The 22332-nt window shown below is 34.4% G+C and overlaps 1 protein-coding gene across 11 annotated transcripts in view; it reads right to left on the reverse strand.

Annotated features, from left to right (window-relative positions):
• The window catches only part of MTA1-like (metastasis associated 1-like), a 180915-nt gene that overhangs the window by 76505 nt on the left and 82078 nt on the right, over nt 1-22332 (reverse strand). For 6 of the 11 annotated variants that reach the window (XM_067111787.1, XM_067111780.1, XM_067111779.1 and 3 more), the window contains 7 exons: nt 20256-20488; nt 16041-16158; nt 14911-15113; nt 10488-10676; nt 7961-8094; nt 6639-6751; nt 2044-2172 (listed from right to left, as the gene is read on the reverse strand). In XM_067111787.1, the coding sequence (XP_066967888.1) occupies nt 2044-2172; nt 6639-6751; nt 7961-8094; nt 10488-10676; nt 14911-15113; nt 16041-16158; nt 20256-20488 (1119 nt within the window). Of the gene's footprint in view, nt 1-772; nt 824-2043; nt 2173-6638; nt 6752-7960; nt 8095-10487; nt 10677-14910; nt 15114-16040; nt 16159-20255; nt 20489-22332 lie in introns of all 11 variants that reach the window. The other 5 variants (XM_067111778.1, XM_067111777.1, XM_067111782.1 and 2 more) reach the window with 1 other exon arrangement.

A 22332-nucleotide genomic window follows, 5' to 3' on the forward strand; every position in this document is an offset into this window, starting at 1 on the left:
AATTTGAAACAAACTCAGTAAGCCACTTTTACTGGGGTTTTACATACTCTATCAGCATATTATAAAATGAGAATCAGGACCTAATGCAGTTCTGATCTCTCACACTATTAGTACACATTCCTGGTGGAAGCTGTGAGCCACTGCATCTACCTTCTGCTATACCATATAAAAAGAATTACCATGCACTGTACCTCACACATCACACAGTAATATTAGTTATCTTTGTCATTAATTGTAGAAATTTCATTTTACAATTTCTTATAATTATATAGAGATGGTATGAAAAATAACTTACCATTGCTTCTATAAGCAACTCATTAAAACTTCAAGCTTCTATAATCTATGATAAATTAGGTGCATCATGTTTTTAATAACTAAACCGAATACAGAACACAAACTTATAAATGATGAAAAATTGAGGGTAGACTGCAGTAAAAAAAATTATGAAAACTGGTCTAAAATAACCACCAGTTCATTAACTTGATAGTCTCCGTAGCTACCAAATTTAGCAAAGTTAAGGTACGAAATCATGAAAGGTTACACTGTTACAACATGTATTTTTAAAGAAATAACATATCCCTCAGACACTAAAATAAAAACAGGAAAGCAATTATGGTACTTTTGTTAACTTCGCAAATATGAAACTGTGAAAATATTCAAGGAACACGGTAAAAAAATACAATTCCTGATTTAATAATAAAATTATAGCCATAATAACTAGCCACCATCTTAGGTCACAATCATGCACAGAGTAACACCCATTGTTGCTCACCTTCCCCAAATATATCAGCACTTTTTCTGCCACTTTCACTGTCAATATCAGCTATGGTGGTTGGAGAGAGGAACCGGTTAGGGAGTCAAAATAAAGAAGAGAAGTTGCATTCCCACAGGAAAGACCCACAGATAATAAACAATGTAATTTAAGCAAAACTCAAACTGGTTAAAAAAAACATTTTCAATTATGACAGATCCCCAAGGTGATTTGATCGTAAATAGCAATTGTACGTAAAATCAATGTAAAAACAAAATAGCACTTAAGTGAAAATGTTTTTTTTATTAACAACCTTACTGACACTCGTTAAAAGACTTTCTATCAGTTTATTAAAAAATAACTATAGGTATACATGACTGCACTCACTGCTGAAACCTAGACACTAACTTGATTAACATTTCAGTAAACTGCAAAACTAAAACAGCAAGAAAATACAGTATCACTTTCACATGAAATCAAAATTTATAAAATGTATAAACAACCAATGTAATTATAAATGGCATCTGCCACATGTAATTTAATAATGTGACATGTATAAGGTTGGCTAAGAGGTCTTCATAAAAATGTTAAAAAATTACTTTAGATAATCCAACATAACAGCTAACACAAAAGAACTGGTTTACAGTTTCCTTAAAATGCTATCTACTTCAGGTAAAATAAATAAATGTATGAATATAGATGTATTATCTGTTATATATACAGGCTCTCACAAAATGCCTATTTCATTATACTAGTTTTGTACACAACTACAAAAACAAAAAGACTGAAGTATCATAACACACATGGATTGTCAATAGGGAAATTTGTTAAAGGCAACTGTGCACTTTTAATTATCAAAGGAACTCTGTTAAAGGTCAAACTGTGCTTGTTTACTACTTAGCTACAAACTTTTTCAATCTACAATCCCAATTAAAATGAAACTTCAACAATAGACTACACCTGTAAACCAGTATAAATCTTATTCAATAATCATATCTTATCTGGCATAACTTACATATAGTAACAGTAAAAATGGGGTCTTTTATCACATGTGGCAAATGGATATTTAGATACTTGCAACATCATTTCAGAATGCCTTACTTTATGACCCAGAGCAATAACTGGTTAGTTTTATTAAATGAAAGAATATGTTGTTAGTACAGTTCATAACACCAAGTAAGTAGAGCACAAGCAACTCATTACAAAACTATTACCATAAATATTACTTGTAAGAAGCTTTGCAAAACTTACTGCTTCAATTAAAGTATATGAAAACATAACAGTGGACTGACCTTCTTCTCTACCAATACGTGAAGGAAGCTTTAATCCTCCAAATTTTTTCCAATACTGCCAACAACTATTACAAAGACGGCACTGTAAATGTGATGGACCCCAGGCATACCACTGACTGCTACTGGTTGCTGTAATATAACAATACTAAGTGAATTAAAACTTACCAACATATAAAATTTGAATTCATAAATTTATTAACTGATACAATATTAATTCACAAATATTTACCTGGCAAAAAATTAATATTTTCAATGACACTTCTAATGCCAGTTAAAATTAAAAGCAACTGTATGTCTCCATCTCTCACTTATGGATGACATTCTAGAATGTCTTGCGATTCAAATACTATAAGCAATGATGACGGTTTGACACTTTCCCCTCAAAAGATAATAAAAAAATTTTAACTCTCCATTTACACAGGGATATGTTCCTAAAGTTGTGCAAATGGAAATCGTGTAAAATAATCATAATTTCACTATACGAAGCAATGGTTTACTAATACGGGGTTTAGGTTATGAGACAGTAGGAAACTACTGTACTCTTTTTTGGGGAGGCTCTCACAAGAAATACTGTGTCATGAGTACACACACATTAAAAGCACAAGTTTTCACTGTCCGTCAATATCACTAACTTAGTTCTCTTTGTCCTCCTTATAATTTGTGCTGCTGGCTCAGTGACTTCTCCACATTTTCTCATATGCACATAATGGTATAATAGGCGCGTTAAGTTCAGAGGCAGTGGAATCTCTTACTTTTTAATGGATGCCCATAAGGAATGTATAGTACAGTACAGAATCATCATCAGTAACATAGATACACAAACATACTAATTTTCTTTTATGCTGCTGCGTCTCCTTAGCCATGTTAATGTGAAGAATTCTTGCAAATCATCTCCTCCAATCACAATCTATGTTAAAGTGAAAATGTGTATTTAGAACCCAAGTAAGTGGAGAGTTATCTGTACCATCTTTTGTGCCATCTGTATGTCTTTTTCCGCATATAAAGGATGACGAAATGTGACACAAAATGGCTATTGGCAGAGGTTTCATCTCGTGAAGCAGCCTGCAAAGCTGTAATCTTGTTTAGCCTTGTCACAATCATGCAAAGATAAGCATCTCCATTCCCCTGGAGTGAAAAGTACTATATCTCCATTATTTTCTATGTTTTTATTTTTTCAATATTCTTTAATTATTGCAGAAATCATTGACCTTGTTGAAGTCAATCAGTGTGAAGAGCAAAAGCCCTTTATTGTTGCTTTATTGTGAGAGCCATGGCAAAGCTTTAGATGTTTCAGATGGTGAAAGACTTAATGAAAGCAACAAATGTTTGCCTTTTGTGCAAATGCTTCTAGTGGGCACTATTACGAGCCAATCACAGCTGGGCATGCAAAGCAACCTCTATGTGTTGATGGATAATCTCCCAGCAATTTGGTATCATTCGGTGAAAGCTTAGTTCACCTTCAAGATCATTTCTAATTGGTTTCATAACTTTTATGAGAAGTTTTTTCATCATCAAACAGAACCTTGGAATTCCCAGACCTAAATTTGAGAGCTTCCAGCGTGACCGCCAATGTGGACGACTGCTCATACCACCTCACTGCTACAAATTCCACTGGGCTCTTTTAACATAACACATGAAGGAAATCCAACATTATTTGAGAACAAAAAATTTTTTTCTTGAAAGGTAAGTATCTGCAATTACTACGTCACGCAAAAAATTAAAAACTAACTTTCACCAAGAAATATTGAACTACATTTGTTTCTTAATCCTACTCAATGGAATGCATCTGCTCTTAATGCTTCTATTCTGTTGTTAGAAGACTTCATCTTTCTGAGAAATGAGAATATACTGTCTTTGTCCACCATCAAAAAAATACATGTCCACCCTCTTAAATATATCCTCTTTATTCACAGTCTGAACATCTCAGACAAGGATGTTTCCAATTTTATCCTCACTTCAATCAGCCTATTTTGAGACAAACTTTAAAACCTCCTAGTAGGCATTTAGCATCAGTATTTTAAAAGCCTGACTAAATGGTGTTTCACACCAGATGCTATACTATGCGCACCATGCTATGGTAGCCATGCTGTGGCACATGGCTTTTAATTGCTGGCATTGTTTTAAATAAGGACATTCACACTGGGTGCGAAGCTATGCTACCGATGTCTGTGACCCATCGTTCATAGCTTCTACGATTGCCAGGGGTGCGATTTTTGCGGACGTAGTTTGCCTCGCACATGCGCACTTGCGTCTCACAGCAGATGTTCCCGCATCCCGTCCCTGCCTTTGGCTTAGTTGGCGTCCTTCTTTTTCTTAGTATCTTGCTCTATGAATGATAGTACTTTAGAGAACTGAGCTGGAGACAGTGAAATATTGTCTAAATTTCTCCTCATCCATTTCCAGCTCTAGAACAAGATGATGATAGTCACCAAAATCTAGTCTTTTCATATTTGTGTCATGCACCCACTTCTTTTTTCTCTTATTCATTACTAAACTAAGAGTAATAGCTCCTCCTCCTCCTCCACCATCTCAAGGGACCACAGCACCATCTCCCATCGCTGCAGCAAAGGAACTGTGTGTTCACAGACATTCATAGCTTTCAGTGTGAACATAGCGTAGCATGCTTAGCATTGTATCCAGGGTTAAACGGCCTTTAGACTTTGTACAAGTCCTTGGAGAAGACATCCCTTCTGGAGACTTTGAAGACAAGTGTTCCTAATAGCTTGAGCATCTTCACAGTCAGTGAACTTCATTCTTTACCTGGTAATGCATAAACACACATCAGTAGGACTGTCTTCTTCACTTGGCTACTGAGAGGTACAAACACAAAAGGGTTACTGTAAGCAACAGAAAACGCAAGAATATCCCACATGTGGCACACACCAAGAGAAAACAGTGGGTGAAAAGAAGCAGACAACTAAGGTCATGAGAGGTCATAGGCCACAGTGACAGGATTTTGTCATTGAGTCAGAACAGCCAAAGCGTGCCTTTCATGAATAATTCCATTTGTGAGTAACTCCATTCATGAAAGCGCAAGTTTGTATTTCTGTCGGAACAAATTACCTTGCTGGCACATTCAGGTGCTACAAATGACTAGCTCTTTAATATCTACATTGTGGCTTTCAAAGACAATTCATATCTCATCACCATCTTCTAAGCAGGTATTTGATGCTGTCTGTAAAAGTTTTCCAAACTTTACCTTAGGCTTGTAACATAAAAATGTAAATATTTTCTTGTTGGAGCAATAGTTACAGCTGGTCAAGTAATTGACAAAGAGAGGGTAGAGTAGCATTCTCCTTACTCTTAGCTTCTATCTTTTAGCATCATCTACACAAAAAATTTCAAAATTCTGTAATTTAAAGCACGAATGCAGGCCAATGGGTCTGATCACTCTCCTAAATGCAAAATGTGTTTTTCTCCTGTAACTGTTAGTATTACTAGATCCAACACCCTAAATCCTATAAGAATTATTCTGAAAAATGGCACTTCTTCTCAGACTTCACTGTTTACCAAGTGGAATGACAAAAATTATTTTTTCATTGCCGTACATCCTAAATAATGATTTGGGTATCTTATGATTACTGCAGTGAACATTGAACATTTCTATTACAAAAAAACCTAGAAGGAATTACTGGTAAAAAGGAACAAAATATGCCGTTCCTTGCCACCAACAAGAATAATTATTTACAAATGGGCAGTTAATACTAATAAGCTGACAACTTTTCAGAATGATAATGGTAAAGGAATACTGCTAGCAGAGCATATATATCCAGAAAGGGATCAATCGAAAAAGATTTTATGCAATGGTGGAATGATGAAGTAGGCTAAAATACATGTGGTATAGCTAAAAGCTCTACAACAGGAACACTCTTCAAAGTCTACTCCGTTCATAACTCTATAAACGCACAAAGTGAGGCCGTTGACCCATGGACACCACAGGAGACCCTGGTAACACATGCACCAATTAACTAACCCCCTTCTGCAATTCTAAGACAATGGATGTGGACATATATAATATGTGTAAGGAGAGGGTCATGACTGTTAGGTGTTCAAAATCCTTATCTTTATTCCAACCTAATATACTCATTACTTATTGTATGTTTCCAGTTCCATTCTAAATTATTGTTATTTCTCATATGCCAGATCAGTAATTTTCCTAAATCAATTTTACTATTTATATACATGCCTAATGGCAAGTTTCTCGCAATGATAACTATATTTGAATAAACAATTTTTACAGTAGGTCAGAATACATGTTCTGACTTTCAAGTCAGATTCTTTATCAACATACAATACTGAAGGTACTTATCCTTTCTGTTTCTACTATTTTTGGTGAATGAAATTAAGGTTGCTTCTTACATAACCAGCAAAAACTGAGGACTGGTATTCATGATGCAAAATTGTTGGAGAAATAATTGCCCATTTTTATATAATTGTCTGTGCACTCTACACATAAGAAAAACTACAGTGATTTTAATTTTATCTCCATTCACATATTTTTCAGTGCCTTTACAATGTACAATTTATAATGGACTACCTTCACTAATAACAAAATCAAGTTATTAAAAATACATAAGGTAGATATTTTTACTTACTATGACAAGACTCGCAAGCTTTGCCAGATAATGAGACATCAACTGTTGTCCCATTCCCATTCACCATGGAGGGTGTTTTACCATTTGACAATGCTGCAGGGTTCGGTTTGTTACTGAAAATGTAAATACTTTAGTGAAAATTTAAATCTTTTAAAAAAAGGTAAACAAATGCAACTACAAAAACACTTTTAATATGATTCATAGTAACTACACCACTTATTTCTGTCACTTTCCACAAAAACCTGCTGTTCAAGTTACATTTGCTATCAAAATACAGTACTCAAACTGTAAAAAACCACAACTCATACATCTTACAATCTTATTACTACATCCAAAGTCTCAGAATTCATAATGCTGCGGGACTTAGTATGTTACTGAAAACTTACACAGTATTATGGAAAATTTCAATTTTTCTAGAAAAGGCAAACAAATGTAACTTGATATTGCAACTACAAAACACCTTTTCATTTAATTAAAAAAAGCAACACCTCTTTATGATTACTGCAACGGTCACATTCCCCAAAGGGTGCTAACTTCCAATTCAATTTGATCAAAAAAAAAAAAAAAAAAAAAAAAAAAAAAAAAAAAAAATTTATATTTTTTCTTGTTATACAAATCAGACACATGAGGTGTCAAAGAGAACGTCAAAATGGCACACATGGCCAAAAATTGTTTTACTGCAAACCACCCTCATTCAATACTTATATTTTCAAGTCCAGGTCCAAGTTTGTACATTTGCCAATTGTAACCCTAGTCACTTCTGCTTCCAACACAAGGGTAAAATACCAACGCAAGAGGCTGGCAACTACACCACTACTGAGTGGGAGGTGTGAGTTGTGGAGGGTTTGTTTTTTAACTTCTTATGAATAATATTCTTCCTCTTATTTTTATAAAATGCATTAAAATCCTTAACAATCACACTAAACATTGCAAATAGTAATTTAAATAAAAAGAAGCAATCAATAATAAAGGAAAGCTGGAAGAGATTTACATGCAACAGAAAATGTGTTTAATTTTTTTTTTTTACTGTTGACTATATTTATCTATTTAGAGAAACAATTTTTTTTTTTTTACAGAATTGAAGCTAGAAGTACTCTCATAATTTCTGATAACTATTAGTGAATGAACATTAAAATTATTTTTTTGGTAATTTCAATTTCTATAATTATTTATGTGTCCATTACAACTTACATTAAATAACCAAACCCAAAATTAATCAGTGATGGTTACAATTGTCAAAACTTACAGTGGCATAAAGTGAAACCATTCTCCAATTTCAAGTTACATAAAGACTTTATATACTATGAAAGCACAATACTTACTAATTAGGAATGTACACTTGCTTAAGTTTAGATTCTGCTTCAACTGCTTTCACCCTCTTCTGCTGTACATATCTGTCTGTTGTTTTCCACATATAGTAGTACTCAATTATATTTTTTAGTGTCTTCCAGGGCAGCTGCAACCATAAGCATATGCAAATATTATTAGACACTTCCAATATTAACACAATGTAATGTTGACAACAAGTCCTAAAATAATAATATAAGGAGTCCAGCACTAAAAAATACTGTCTAAACTAAACTACAAGTTTATCTACATCTCAAGAATACACAGGAAATGGAAAGCCAAGAGTGAAGAAAAAGTTAGAGAACAGAATAACCTAAACATCAAGGCTATGAATTGTAGTAGCACCAGAAGTCTTGGGTAACCTTACGAAAAAAGACAATTATGACTTTAGCAACCCTTGGATCTTTCTAGTAAGTATGAAATCTTTCAAGTTAAGCCCACTAATTTGGGAAGATTATGTACCTACATTTGCCCTTTCGGTGCACACGAAATTACCTTGGATGCCTCTAACTTTTAAGGGACGCATTGATATTCGAATTTCAACAAACGCCCTAAGTGTTATTGCTCACAAAATTTTTTTAGATGGGTTTATTGACAATTTTGTTCATAGCTTGTGAGCAACAAATTGTCGCAAATTTGTAAAAAATGTTTTAGTCTTGTTTAGTTCAAAGTCATTGATATACTTTTGTCACTCACTAAACTATCCCATTCTCTCTAGCAGTAGTGTCAAAGAAAACGTGAAGCCAGAGTAACTCGCTCAAGATGTCCTGATGATCTGATCATTTCGGAACTTGGGAAAGTGGCAACATAGACATACTGAGCCCATCAATTTATATATAATGTTTTGTATTTCTTGACTTATTACCACAGTTTTGTATTTGTGCATTTATTTTTGTACTTCTTGACTTATTTTCACAGTTAAATAACCACAACATGTAAACCAACATGCTATATGCAAATATAAAGACACGCACAAATGAATAGCAATCTTCCTCATCACAATTGATGTATACAAAATTTATATTATCATAAATGAAATCATTTACAAGCCAATTTATTTTAATTGAAAAACTGTAAAAATAAAATAAATATTGTTTTATTTCCTCAGGAGATATATATAGAGTGTATATTCATGAACCCCCAACACCCCCACGCTTTTTAGTGCATTTCTGTGTACCATTTTTTCTGTCATGATAGGAGCAAAGAAGAGATAATAGGAGCAAAGAAGAGATATACTATTATAAGAGAAATATATAAAACAACTATATGCGCTATATGAATTGAAATGACGAAAGAAATCAGAACAAAATCTCCATTGGAGAAATGTCATGAATGTCAATCACCAAAGAGGAAACCAAGTACGGATCACATTTCTTCCCATCCGAATATTTTATAAATTTCATGGGATGTTTCTCATATGTAGAAATACTTTTACTGCAAAAATCAGTTTTCTAACTATCAGTTTCATATTCATTACAAAAGCAGCAAAATTTTCTCCTCCATTTCCTCAAAACTTACCTTTAAAAAAAAAGTAAAGAACCATAACTCGAAGAAGACAATCAAATTAATGAACCTTTCACAACATGTAATATAACTATATATCTTTAATTTATTGCAAGGAAAATTATTTTTTATTGCTAATTTTTGTATATATGATTTATGAAAAATTGCATTTTCTAACTATAGAATTTATAAACTTAGGAGGTCGAATGTTCTTATTTCCTAATGAAGGTATTTTTAGTGTTAGCTGTTTAGTAAGTTGTAAAATTTTTGAAGCAAATCCTTTCAATCATAAGGTACCTACTTTATAATGGGGCCTTATGGTACCTACTTTATAATGGGGCCTTATGGTACCTACTTTATAATGGGGCCTTATGGCAGCAACTGGGCCCCCAAACAAAATGAACACTCAAGTCAGATTGTATTTCTGCACAGGTATTGTCAGAGCCAGGGGTCTTACATTGGTAACAAGCTCTATTTCATACGAACTGTGAAGGGCAAGAAACTAGCCAAGCTAACATGCAAGAACTCACAAAGCAATGGGTTTATACGTAAATTTCTATTGTTTCACTAAAAACCATAGTACAGGTCTTCTTCAGTTTTATACTAGGAAAAATAATCTAACAACAGGCAATACAAGAAAAGCATCCATTTCCATAATCAGTCAGTGTGCTTTGCTTCCGACATACTTTGGGCAAACCCAAATTCTCTAAGGGTTAATAGGTTCTGTGAGTACCTGTAGCTTCTGCCACTGATTATTATGGTTTTAATTTGAAACTGAGCATGCATCACTAAAAACCCTTTTCTGTTTTTTGCTGAAGATTTTTATTTTAGCTCTAATATTTTTACCTTGGTATTGAGTTTTCCTATTTTTCCTCCAGAAGCTAAGGTTTAGCTGTGATTGTTTAAATATAACAGTAGCCAATATTAAGTCACTATTATCTAAAGCAATTTAATGTAATGAAACAAATATAAATTTGGTTAATAACAGATAATACTTACAAAATCTTGTCTGATGTCATTAAAATCTTTGCCATATTTTTCCAAGGCTTCTTCAAAGAGATTAGCTTCTGATGCAGACCACTCTTCCATCTCATCTCGACAAAGTACAGGTCCTGATGCTGGGATTAGCGAGCATAATGCATCGCTGATTTTATAATTATGCTTGTGTAACGTATCCATTGCATGGAACTGCAAGAGAAAAGATAACCAGTCACAAATATGAAAAATACTGCACCAGCAACATTGTGCTTACACACCAAAACTTTACATTAACTCCTTTGTATAATGTAATGTCTATTTGGTAACAAACCTACAACACAAGTTTAAATTTGAACTGACTTTTAAGATAGACTATCAGCATTGCTACCCCTTTCATTTATTTCAAAACTAAAAATGCATGTGACTTATTTAAAAACTCCTCCAGTGAATTCAGTACCTTTACATTTTTTCAAGATTAAACAATTAATTTAGCACTTATGCACTGCTGCCAGTTTTCCATTGCTGCCAGTTTTCCATAAAAGTCAAAACTGTACAAATACTAAATCTCATTTAGAGAACAAAAGAATGATACTAAAACTGCTTGGTAAATTAGGTGTTCATTTAAATGGCTAGTTGCTTTCAAATTCTAAACCAGTGCACAGCATATTTTATCCACCAGTCAAAAGGTCAATATACAGTGAATAATAAGACAAATATAGGAAAGCTAAACACATTCCTTACTCTGCCGTGTTTTCTTTAGACTTTTCAAGCATTATAAACTGATGGCTATCCCTTGAGTCATTACCTTTTTTTATTTGCATACAAAACACGCGGTCCACTGCTAACCTGGATTTTATGTTCATACTAACTAGGTAGTAGGTAGGCAAAGTCATCAGACTCTGGTAAAAATAAAAAAATATAATTGTATATATATATGCAAGAACTGATAGCCTCTGGCATTGTCAGCCCCTTTTTTAGTCAAGCGTATTACTGATTTTTAACTAGATACTGCACACACTCTCCCAACAAATTCCCAGCCACCGATATATCACTAACAACAAACTGAAAAACCCAACAACAACCACTCCAAAGCCTGGACATACTGGGTGGGTTGAATTTGCCAAAAGGAGCATAAGGAACTCATAAAAGATGACAGCTCTAAAACCTGTGAATTCAAAACAAGTGGCCCAAATACCCAGCAGCCTTTTAGCAAGCAGGCAGTCCAAAGATTCTCCAGAGAAATTCTGAAGCAGAAAGGTGGAAACTTTTTGCATACAGGAGGTAGATTATAAGGAGCAGGCACAAAAACAACTCCTAGTGACAGCTATATATAAATTTGGTGGAATGGCAGTGTACTATGACAAATTAGAGTAAGAATGCTAGTCAAAAATGAAACGGCTGACAGTATGCAAGTGGGATGAATGAATGAATTATGAATAACAAAATATTAGAAGGTGCCATGACATTACGAAAATGGGTAAGGTGAGTATCCTCAGCATACTAGGGAGATAAGAAAAAGATAGGTTTCGAGAACATATCAAGTGAAAATACATGGCAATCAAGATGACAGAATCATGCGAGATGTATTCAATGGCCATGTAGGATCTGACATGGTTGGTTTTGATGATGTGAGGGAAAATACTATTTTACAGACAAACCCAACAAGAGATAAATGTGCTGGAATTCTGCCAGAGGCAAGGAATACAAATGCAAAACACAATGATCAAGAGGCCTAAGAAAAGACCATTGCTTCCAAGAGTGAGATAGCTTAATATCTGAAAAAGACGAAAGAGCAATGCAGGCACCAAAGATAGGATCTCCCTGTTATAACACATTATGTGTGTTTAACACAATACTGACTGCTGTGAGGTTACTTCATAGAAATGGAAAGAAATGCGAAGTAAACACAAGGGAATAAAAACATCAAAAATGCAAAAGCCCAAGGACCTAAAGGAATATTATTTCTTCTCTTATCATCAGGGAAGTTAACAAACCCACCTAAATGAATATTATTTCTTCTTCTTATCATCCTGGAAGTTAACAAAACCACCAAGTCAAACACTCAACACCCATGGGCTGTGTTAAGGTTTTAACTTTATCAAAAAAAAAGTTATTTTATATTAAAAAATAAATAAATTTTACCCCAAAAATTCCTGTTCCTTTAAAACTTGATATTTTCAGATGTAAAAAATGACTGCCTAAGTCAAAATGGTGAGGACTGACAAAACTGCCCTCATTAATTTGTTTTCAAAGTGTGCCATCTATTTTGTTTGCAGCATTATTTTGTGTTCTACTGTTGCTATCAAGAAGGCAAAACCCAATATTAGGTTTCATGTTTTAACTTACCACTTGCTTTATTACTCAAAAAAAATTTGTCATTCATTATAGATTGAGGGTTTTGGAAATGTTGAAAAGTCACTGAAAAGAATGATTATTTTTTTATCTGGACATGACAATTGCATTGTTGGTTCCTTTATTGGCATCCTCATTTCCCTTTACGCCCACATAGGGGAAGGATCCGACATATTTAAGCTTGTTTACATTTACTTCACAGATTATTTAATGAAAACATTCTTTGCTGTACAAGAGAACTTTTTGGACTACATCTGAAGAGCTTCTATAGTAAAGGTAAATAGCTCCAGCAACTATTTACCCACACGATAAATTTGTGAAAAAATGAGCCCGACTGCTACTCCAGTATGGTCATGATTATGCTCAAGGTCAAAGTCACTAACCCTGGTGCCATCTGAAAGTTTCATTAGTAACGTTTACAAATTATATATAGTATGAAATGTTTGTGTTAATGTTCATAAATTATGGACAAGTTTATTGAAAATCACTGAATTTGGAGTCACCATTTAAACCTTTTCCAGTCTTTGCATAATTATTATAACAGACACACTGACAGAACAAATAGGTTTCCCTCTATGTAACTCTATGCATGGTGATCTACTTTGTACCTAGCTCCACTGAAATCCTTTCAATCAAGTAGGAGGAACTGCAATGAAAAGGTAACTAAGACAAGCAAGCAATATGAAGTATCTTCCTCCAGGCACATCTATGCATAATGGTCTGGCTTCACACTTAGTTTAACTGGAATCCTTTTAATCATATAGAAGCAGCTGTGTTGAAAAGGCAAGCATGACAAACACACTAATAAGCAGTCAGTTGGAAAGACACAATGTTGGTAAGGGATTTACAAGCATTTTGCTAAACACACAAAGAGAATGCTTGAGCATTAAAAAAATTGGAAAAGGTGCCAGAGAAAAACCAATGTGGCCTAACCCAGAAAAATCACATAAGAGAATCTTTATGAGGAGGCAACTTGACTAAAAGTACAATGCCGAGGAACATATATTAAACAATATATCTGAGGATCTTGAGAAGACATAACATAATTATATGGGTATTGCAATACCAAAAGGTAATGGGAAACCTGTTGTCTCTGTGATATTACTGTATTGTAACACAAGGTCTAGAGCAAAGACAGTGGCAAGTATGTCAAAAAAATTTCAGACAAATGTTGATTTCTATCAAAAATCACACCGTAGTATAAACAGTTTTATCATAATGGAGGAAGCTACAAAGGAATAATAAAAGGGAGGCCCCTAAGAGCTCTTATTTTTATATCCCCCCACAATATTAACAAAAGATTCAAAACGAACATATGGGCACAACCAAAATGTTACTAGCAAAATCAAAAGGATTACCAACTTCCTTTGAGGTTACTAAGAGCCAATATAATATTCACTGCCCCTCATAGCTAAAGAATTTGTACCGAGCTTTTACTGGCTATAACCAATAAATACTACTATCTTTTGAAACAAGTCTCTAAAAAATATTATAATTTTAGTTTTCTGTAAAAGAAAATTATTGTGCTGGCTTTGTTTGTCCATCCGTATTTTTTTCTGTCCGCCCTCAGATTTTAAAAACTATTGAGGCTAGAGGGGTGCAAATTGGTATGCTGATCATCCACCCTCCAAACATCAAACATACCAAATTTCAGCCCTCTAGCCTCAGTAGTTTTTATTTTATTCAAGGTTAAAATCAGCCATAATCATGCGTCTGGCAACAACATAGGACAGACCACCACCGGGCTGTGGCTAAAATTTCATGGGCCGTGGCTCATACAGCATACCGTGACCAGCAAGAGATAGCTCTTCAGCACGTTTTTTCTTATTTGTCTTCAAGTTTTACAGAAATCAGAGTACTAACATATACACACTTTAAGGGCACTGAATGATACCCAAATTATGCAATGCAAAATCCTATCAATTAAAAAATTACTGCATACATTATTTGAACTTTGTCATTCAAAGTAATTACTTAATGTAATAGTACAACTGATGAAATATATACTCTTTACATTTCACCAAGAATATTTATTGTATACAGAATACCTTCTGCAAACTTGATATATAGTAAGTGAAATAACCCAACATACCAAGGTAACATCTCTAGAAGCAGCTGCAGCACTCATGTGTAAAGATGGCTGTTTTACCGACGATGAACAATCAAGTGCTCTTGCAAATGTTCCTACCGATCGACACATAACAAGAAATTGGTCTATTTGTCTATCCGTAAGACCATGTGAAGGAGTCCACACTAAACTTTCTAATTCTTCCATGTTTCTGCCATCACTTTCACCTAATAACAAACAAGAAAAATTAGTATCAAAAGATGTAATATTATAATACCTAAACATAATTCTACAATGAAAGTCTTTAATGTAAATTACACTTCTACAAAAAGTGTTTTGTAATGAAAAAGTAAAAAGAAGAGAGCAAGAAAAATACAGAAATTTGAAGGTAAACATATTTACAACTGCTGTTTTTAGCTAAGAGTTTTATGCACCTCCAGTACAAACCACTTATTCTCATATGATGCATCAGCTAAGAGTTCAGCCATTCACTATACCTATCTAGCTAACTGCATGTGTCTTCTTACTCATTCTATTGGTTGCATATCCAACCAAATTGGAAACCCCTCACCCCTTACATAAAAGATGCTATTCATTGTCTGTAGTATCCAGCATAGATGTGGGAGAAATAATAGAAGGAATTTATATTTATAGAATATAATAAAATCACTTAAAAATATGTCCACACAGCATGCAAGTATCTCTTTTACTTACATTAGATCACAACTTAGGTGAGAGGACACAACACATTTCATATCATTCTTTTCTGACTGAAAATCAATAACATTAGCAACACATACCTGAAATCCTTATTGATCAATGGTATCTCTGGACTTGAAGTAAAATATGTGATGCATGCAAGAGAATGTTATCATGAGGACTAGGTTAGCCATCATAACAGTAACAAAAAGTCACTATACATGCTTTCCCCATACAAGACAAAATGTAAAGGAACAGAAAACTAAAATACCCTAACACATGATAAACGAGCTGTGAATAACTTTTGTGACATGAGTGAGGGGAATATATTCCTAATAATAAATCAAGATTTTTTTTCAGTAAACTGAATGGCTTAACTCTCCTAACATGTACGGAGGCATTATAGCAAAGTAAAACAAGAAGCTTCCATATTAGACAAAAACATTCATACTTACCCTCTTTCAATAAATTTGTAATATCTGCTTGATATCTTGACCCAACACGGATTTCTCCTTTGTCGGCGAGGAGGGTTTTTTGTTGGGGGTCATACACTAAGGAGTAAAAAAAACTGTCCTGCAAATAAAAAATCAAATCATCAACTTTCAACTTCAAATTCCACTAAAAAAAAAAAAAAAGGAGTTGAAGACAATTTATTTTCTGTGCATTTTTTCTATCAGTACACCAAAGGCAAAACTCTTTATAACCCAGTAAGTTTAAAAGCTCCCAGATACTGTTTTTAATTACTGTTTTTCTTTCATACAAATCAATTAATCATATATTACTTTATTTTAAATAATGGAAATCTTGGTCTTACTAGACATGCCTTAGTATAGATCCACAAGTAGTTCCACAGTGCATTAGCTTGCCTGCTTACTTGTTCAACTTTCTTTCAGCCTAGTTTTGAAAACTTTGAAGGACAGGAAGATAGCACTCACTATACGACTTCAACAAATATACAGTAGAACTTTGCAAATACAGTGTGACATCTTCAAATGCTTGTCATAAAATAGCTGATAATTTTTCATTAAATTGTCAAAATTCATGCATTTGCATTTTTCTTTCCTTGCCTCTTCATTTGTCGTCGAAACAGTTTCTTACTACCACACATATACTCAGAAAAAGCCCTGGGCCACCTAAGACTGAGAGTTTTGGGAATAAAGTCAGGTAAAATGGTTAGTCTAACACAGGACTAATTGCATGGAAGTCAATGCCTAGACCAACGTATGCATTTCCCTAACCCTACTTCAAAAAATCCATCAAAAGAAACACTTTTCAAGGCTGCATCCATAACTGATGCCTCACATAAATGGTACATGTTGGATTTACTATGTTTGCCATTACCACTTCAAAGACCAAACTTGGGGACCATATGACACCATAAGAACTGATCTTTCTAAAGGTCTTACTAGATTTGCCAAACCTTTGCAGCACTTAATCTAAGTATGTTGACCGAAAACTTGCAAGACAGCAGCCTGTAACCATTAACTGAAGTGAGGCATGACCATAAGAAATCACACAAAAATAAAAGTAATGATTATCATCAGAATAATGGAACAACAGACTCAAAACCCCTCTGATTATCATAGCTGAAGCCTGGCCCAGGGAGAAAGCCATCCTTCAAGCATTCAGGTCCACTTTAGTTGAATTGGTTACTGTGCATCCAGTGCTATTATAGTTCAGTAGCAACTGAGGCTAGTAACCGTGCAAAAAGCAACCATGAATGATCCAGTCTCTGCAGTAGATCAGGTTAGGACTCCATGGAATGATCATTACCCCTACGTGTTCCTTTAATCCATATGTAGTTTGATGTCCTTTAAGATGACCACAGTAGATTTTGCCAATGGAAGGTGGAAGGCTCTCACCAAAGAATCATCCTTTTCATCCAGTCTTCAACTGGCCATCAGAGTCTCTCTCCACAGCTTATAGAATCTTTAGCCAAGCTAGCACTTCTGGACTAATAAAAAAAAAAAAATTACAAACCAGGCACTTCATCCATATCCTCCACCAAAATCCTGTTCTTGGCATCAACAAATATAAACTTCAAGTCGGTATGCAGTGACCTGAGAGTACTAGAAGTCCTAGGCATAACTGGCAACCTCAAGAACAGTGTAGTCCTGAATGCTACCTCGAGTCCTATAGCAATTATAATCTCCCTACTTGCTAAACCCACAAGCCCTTTTCCCATATGATTTGCTACTTCCCTCAATCCCTACTGGGTAGTTCTGAAGAGGAAAAATGTATAGTCTGAGCATTCTAAATACCATGTAAGGAAGGATGATGAACTACATCATTAGTTGCCATGATTGAAGGAATCTTAAGAAAAGGAAAACGACAGCTAAAGCTCCCAACTGGGGAAATCCTCAAGCATCCAAATGTGCTAGTGGGTGAAATCTGACAAGCATGGAACCAGATAAAGTTCACAGTTGTGAGTGCACTTTCAAAAACAAATCATCTGCCATATCACAGATGTGTCACTATGAGGTACAAGCAGATAAGGAGTGCAACTCTCATGTGAGATGAGGTAAATGCTAGTCCATGAAGTTGTCAAAAGCAAAAAGACAGTCTGATGGTGGGTTGCAACTCACTTCCCCAGAGAAGCATCTGTCTTCTTTACAGGTGTGTTAAGCAGGTTAAACTTTATTATGCTTGGAACAAGGCAAGATGCTTCACCTTGGACAATTTGTCCACTGGTATCAGTTACTTTACAGAAAAAATGGTCACAGAGATTATGAAGAAAACCAATACTGTAGAACCTGAGGATGTATTTGCTGGAGTCTTTTAGTAACAGCATTTATAAGTTCTCTTTAGGTGAATTAGGTGAAGAGGTACCAGTCATCATCTGGTAAGTCTTGGGACATCTCACAACTCTACCCTGGAGAACAAAGAAGGGTGACGGCAAAATAAAAAAAAAAAAAGTAACAACCACGCCAGAACAACACTGAGCTTTCTCTTTGTCCACCAAAACTCACATAAACTCTGACATCAAAGCATGAAATCCCTGTAAAAAGTCTAAATTACTTGTTAATGAAAAGAATTAATATTTTCTAATGAGAAAAAATGATGATGATAAAACTTGGTTACTGAGAAAAAGATACATTGTGAATAAATACAAAGCAACAAAAAAATAATACCATTATCAAGTGTCCCTGAAAAGCCAACAAACGTCACTATCCAAAAGTCAGACAAAAAAATCATCAACTGACTTGATATGAAGTTTAGGCCTAAAGGCCAAGCACTGGGACCTACCAGGGTTGTTCAGGGCCTCACAAAAAACTGAGATTGACACAAATGTGGTACAAGTAAGCAATGCAGCACACATCCAGTAAGATTTTTCTGGATCTTAGGAATGGTTCAGTGAGACTGGAATTTCAGCATTCATTAGAATAAGGCAATATATGATTAATGGGTTGTACGGACACAAAAATCTTAGGCACTTTTTATCCATTTTCAGCACTTTCAACAACTGTGTCCATATTACATTAAAAACAAAGCTAGAAACATCAAAACTGCCATTTTGAAACCCATCTTACGTCAGTACCTTTGAAGGACCTAAACAACAAAACCAAAGCAATTGCAAAATGAATTACCTTACATGTTTGTGATTTGAAATTATCTCATAAAATGTTAAAATCTGAATATAAACTCTCAATGTCGAGACTTACCATGAAGTAGTTTTTCTCAAGTTTAAAACTTATCATAACACTGAAAAAGGTAGAGGAAATGGCTAGGGTGTAGTCATTTTTGGCCCATTCCTCTATATAAGGGGTCATAAACTTGGGCGCAGTCATTCTTGGCCTTTTCCTCTATATAAAGGGTCAGAAACCTTGCTAAGTTGAAAGCTGCTGTAAGACCAGTGCTATCATCTATCAATATACCAACTTTCAACTTAGCAAATTTATGATCCCTTATATAAAGGAATGGGCCAAGAATGAATACACCCAACACAACTCCTATACCTTTTTTGATGTTATGAAAAGTTTTAAACTTGAGAAAATTTCTAAATGTTAAATCTCTAAAACTGATAACCTGATCCATAATGCTTAGTGGACTTGACTTATTAGCTTTGCAAAACTCAGGTGATGCACCAAACTACTGTAAAATTTCATATGTTAATTCCGTGAGTATGCTATGCCTTTCATGGCCTCATGTTTTGGGATGGCATACTACAGAAAATACCCAAGTTCCTTTTCTGCCTTTATATTCCATTTGTACCAACTGGTCTCATACCACCTAGTTTTCAAACGTATGTAAACTCGGAAGACGTAGTTGGATTTTGTCACGCTCGGACTTGGCCGGCTGTAGCGTGAAGTTAAGGAGTTGTTCTAACGAACTAGAATGATCAGTCCCGTAAGGGCTTAGATGTGTGTGAACTACACTATATATTGTCTCAAAAGGACTTGATTTTGGGTTTCCCACAGGAATCAGGAATTCTCGCCTCTCGCGACGTAGAATTTTTTAGGGGGAGTCTCTTAGGACTTGGAAATTGGTTGAGGAATTCTCGCCTCGTGCTACACCTTACACCTTACTCAATTCAAACAACAAATCGTCAAGACAACCTTCCTGACAGTCTCAAACTGACTTCCCGTCCCATGACGGGGATAATAAGAACACAGTCACTGAAACATTATTCACTACAATCTTTCTACCAGTAATCTGTTTGGAAAACTTACATCTTTATTAAGGTAGGCAAGTAGTAACTCTGTTTCATTTAGTAAAGTTACTGTACATTTGCCCCTGATATGGGTGGCAGGAAGAGTCTCAATTTGACGGGATAAAAAAAGCTCACGATGACGCAGCTGATGTCGGTCTCCTGAGGTCAAGACTTCACCTGCTGGGGTAGTCACCACTGGTGAACTCCCTAAGTCTCCAGATTCACTCTCACTTTCATCTTCATCTAAGGCACCTGCAAGAAATATAAATTTATCATCAGAACCTGTATATGTGGTCTACCAACTTCTAAGAGCATATTCCCTAACTTACTTAATAAAGCTATAATGGCAATAAATGTTATTGATATCTATTTTAATTCCCCGCCAACAACCTAGCGTCTTTATGCTCTAACAACCAATCAAGTTTTCAATTCTTTCTCCCTAGTGACACCCTATTATTAACATGAATTAATCCTAACTTTATGCATTTGTTGTCATGTCAGAGAGAGAGAGAGAGAGAGAGAGATATCCAAGTTTTATCAGTTTTTATGATGTAAAAAACATTATTAACTTTTGGCTAGTTTTTTTTACAGAAAATTACCTATATAAATTTTATTTTTGGATGAAGATGGTCATATTCTTATTACTTATTTTGCAAATACGACAAGAGTAAAACTATAATTTCACAATGACACCAAAAAACTGTAAATTTGACTCCTAACCAACAAGGAGTTTTGGTCCCAAAAAAACACTTTCTGGGTAAGTAGAAAAAGCAGTTTCAAATACCTTACATAATTACATAAAATTGCATAATACACAGTACTATACAGCATTTGCAATTGCATATTTACCCCATGAAAACAAAAATCATAAGTACTCTTTGTTAAAGTTTAATTTAACCAGTGCTCTCTCTCTCTCTCTCTCTCTCTCTCTCTCTCTCTCTCTCTCTCTCTCTCCCTCTCCTGAAATTGTATATAATATATATATATATATATATATATATATATATATATATATATATATATATATATATATATATATATATATATAAAGCTGTTTGTTTATACTGTTTCCAAGCATATACATAATACTGTGAATTTCTACCAGCGAGAAGTCCTTCAATAATAGTTTAAAAAAATAAAGCCACAACTGGTTAGTGGCAATGACAATATATATATATATATATATATATATATATATATATATATATATATATATATATATATATATATATATATATATATATATATATATATATAAATATATAATATAGAGACAAGACTTTTTTCTCAACACAATCATATTTTCCTTCAACAGATTGCAAGACAATTTACCATAACTTTACACACCTGTATTAGATGAATTATTTCTGCAATTTCTGTCCTTCATACATATTTGTTATATAATTAATACATATTTGTTATATAATTAATACATTAAGTTTTTTTAGCCAAAAGTATAATAATTTTCATCTATTAAGGTTTGTCCTATAATCAGAAACTCTGAATGTTTAATATCCTAAAAAGGAACCATAATACATAGTGTGTGTGTGTGTGTGTGTGTGTGTGTGTGTGTGTGTGTGTGTGTGTGTGTGTGTGTGTGTGTGTGTAACTCTTGAGAGCCCCCTTAAAAATGCCTTCACTCTTGTTCTTGGTGTACTAAAAACACATCAATGATGAACGATGGTTGTAGGTGGTATGAGCAACTTTCACGATGATTGATTTATACATGCGTGTTACAGGATATGAATAAAATGCAAATAAGGCGCACCAAATGTATTTTAACGAAGCCTAGACTCTTCTGAACAGCAGGTAAAAGGTGGCAATTATGTTGTCCTAACGCTTGCATCACCCAAACTTACAGCGCAACAATCAGTTCTTCAATGCATCTCCAAATATCTATGTAACAATATGGGTATCTTTACTCATTGGTAATATGGAACTACATACTGATATTATCTTTACCTATTTGTAATATGTGGCGATAAATCTATCGAGTAGCCTAACGTTACAGCATCAACTTTATAAAGAAAACTAAAATGTATGAAACCATCAAAAGCTTATGTAATTTTTCTTTTACTAAATTCCTGTCATCAACT

The sequence above is a fragment of the Macrobrachium rosenbergii genome, chromosome 11 (assembly GCF_040412425.1).
Source record: "Macrobrachium rosenbergii isolate ZJJX-2024 chromosome 11, ASM4041242v1, whole genome shotgun sequence".
Classification (NCBI taxonomy): domain Eukaryota; kingdom Metazoa; phylum Arthropoda; class Malacostraca; order Decapoda; family Palaemonidae; genus Macrobrachium; species Macrobrachium rosenbergii.